Source organism: Penaeus monodon, chromosome 21, assembly GCF_015228065.2.
Source record: "Penaeus monodon isolate SGIC_2016 chromosome 21, NSTDA_Pmon_1, whole genome shotgun sequence".
Taxonomy (NCBI): Eukaryota; Metazoa; Arthropoda; class Malacostraca; order Decapoda; family Penaeidae; genus Penaeus; species Penaeus monodon.
Window position 1 is genome coordinate 19,975,872 of NC_051406.1, and position 355 is coordinate 19,976,226.

Genomic DNA, 355 nt, shown 5'->3' on the forward strand with positions numbered 1-355 from the left:
GCTGCACTAAATTTATTTACTTGTATATTTACATTTCTGACAATTCAGTCCTTTCATCACAATAAAAAGATAATATATGTATAGATAATGCAAAATGAACATGAACTTTCAGGACAAAAAGCCATAGAGAAGTGGGTGGCTCCACTTCTGAAGATGTGTGATGACCACTTGAAACATGTCCTGTTTGAAAAGACAGACTCCATAGACAAAGAGGGAGAAGAGTTGCTTTTCAGGTAAGAAAGGGACTATGAATGCTTACTTGGTTGCCTCTTGATTTTTATTATGATTTCAAATCAACAGAATTAACCATTGGATCTGAATAACATGAGCATCACATCAGGAAAAAATCATTTAA

At 33.8% G+C, this 355-nt stretch overlaps 1 protein-coding gene across 1 annotated transcript in view; it reads left to right on the top strand.

Moving 5' to 3' along the window:
- LOC119586319 (condensin-2 complex subunit D3-like) overlaps positions 1-355 on the top strand; it is a gene marked incomplete in the record, with an annotated part of 62,579 nt that overhangs the window by 10,206 nt on the left and 52,018 nt on the right. The window contains 1 exon segment of the mRNA XM_037935030.1: positions 113-233. Coding sequence (XP_037790958.1) covers positions 113-233 — 121 coding nt within the window.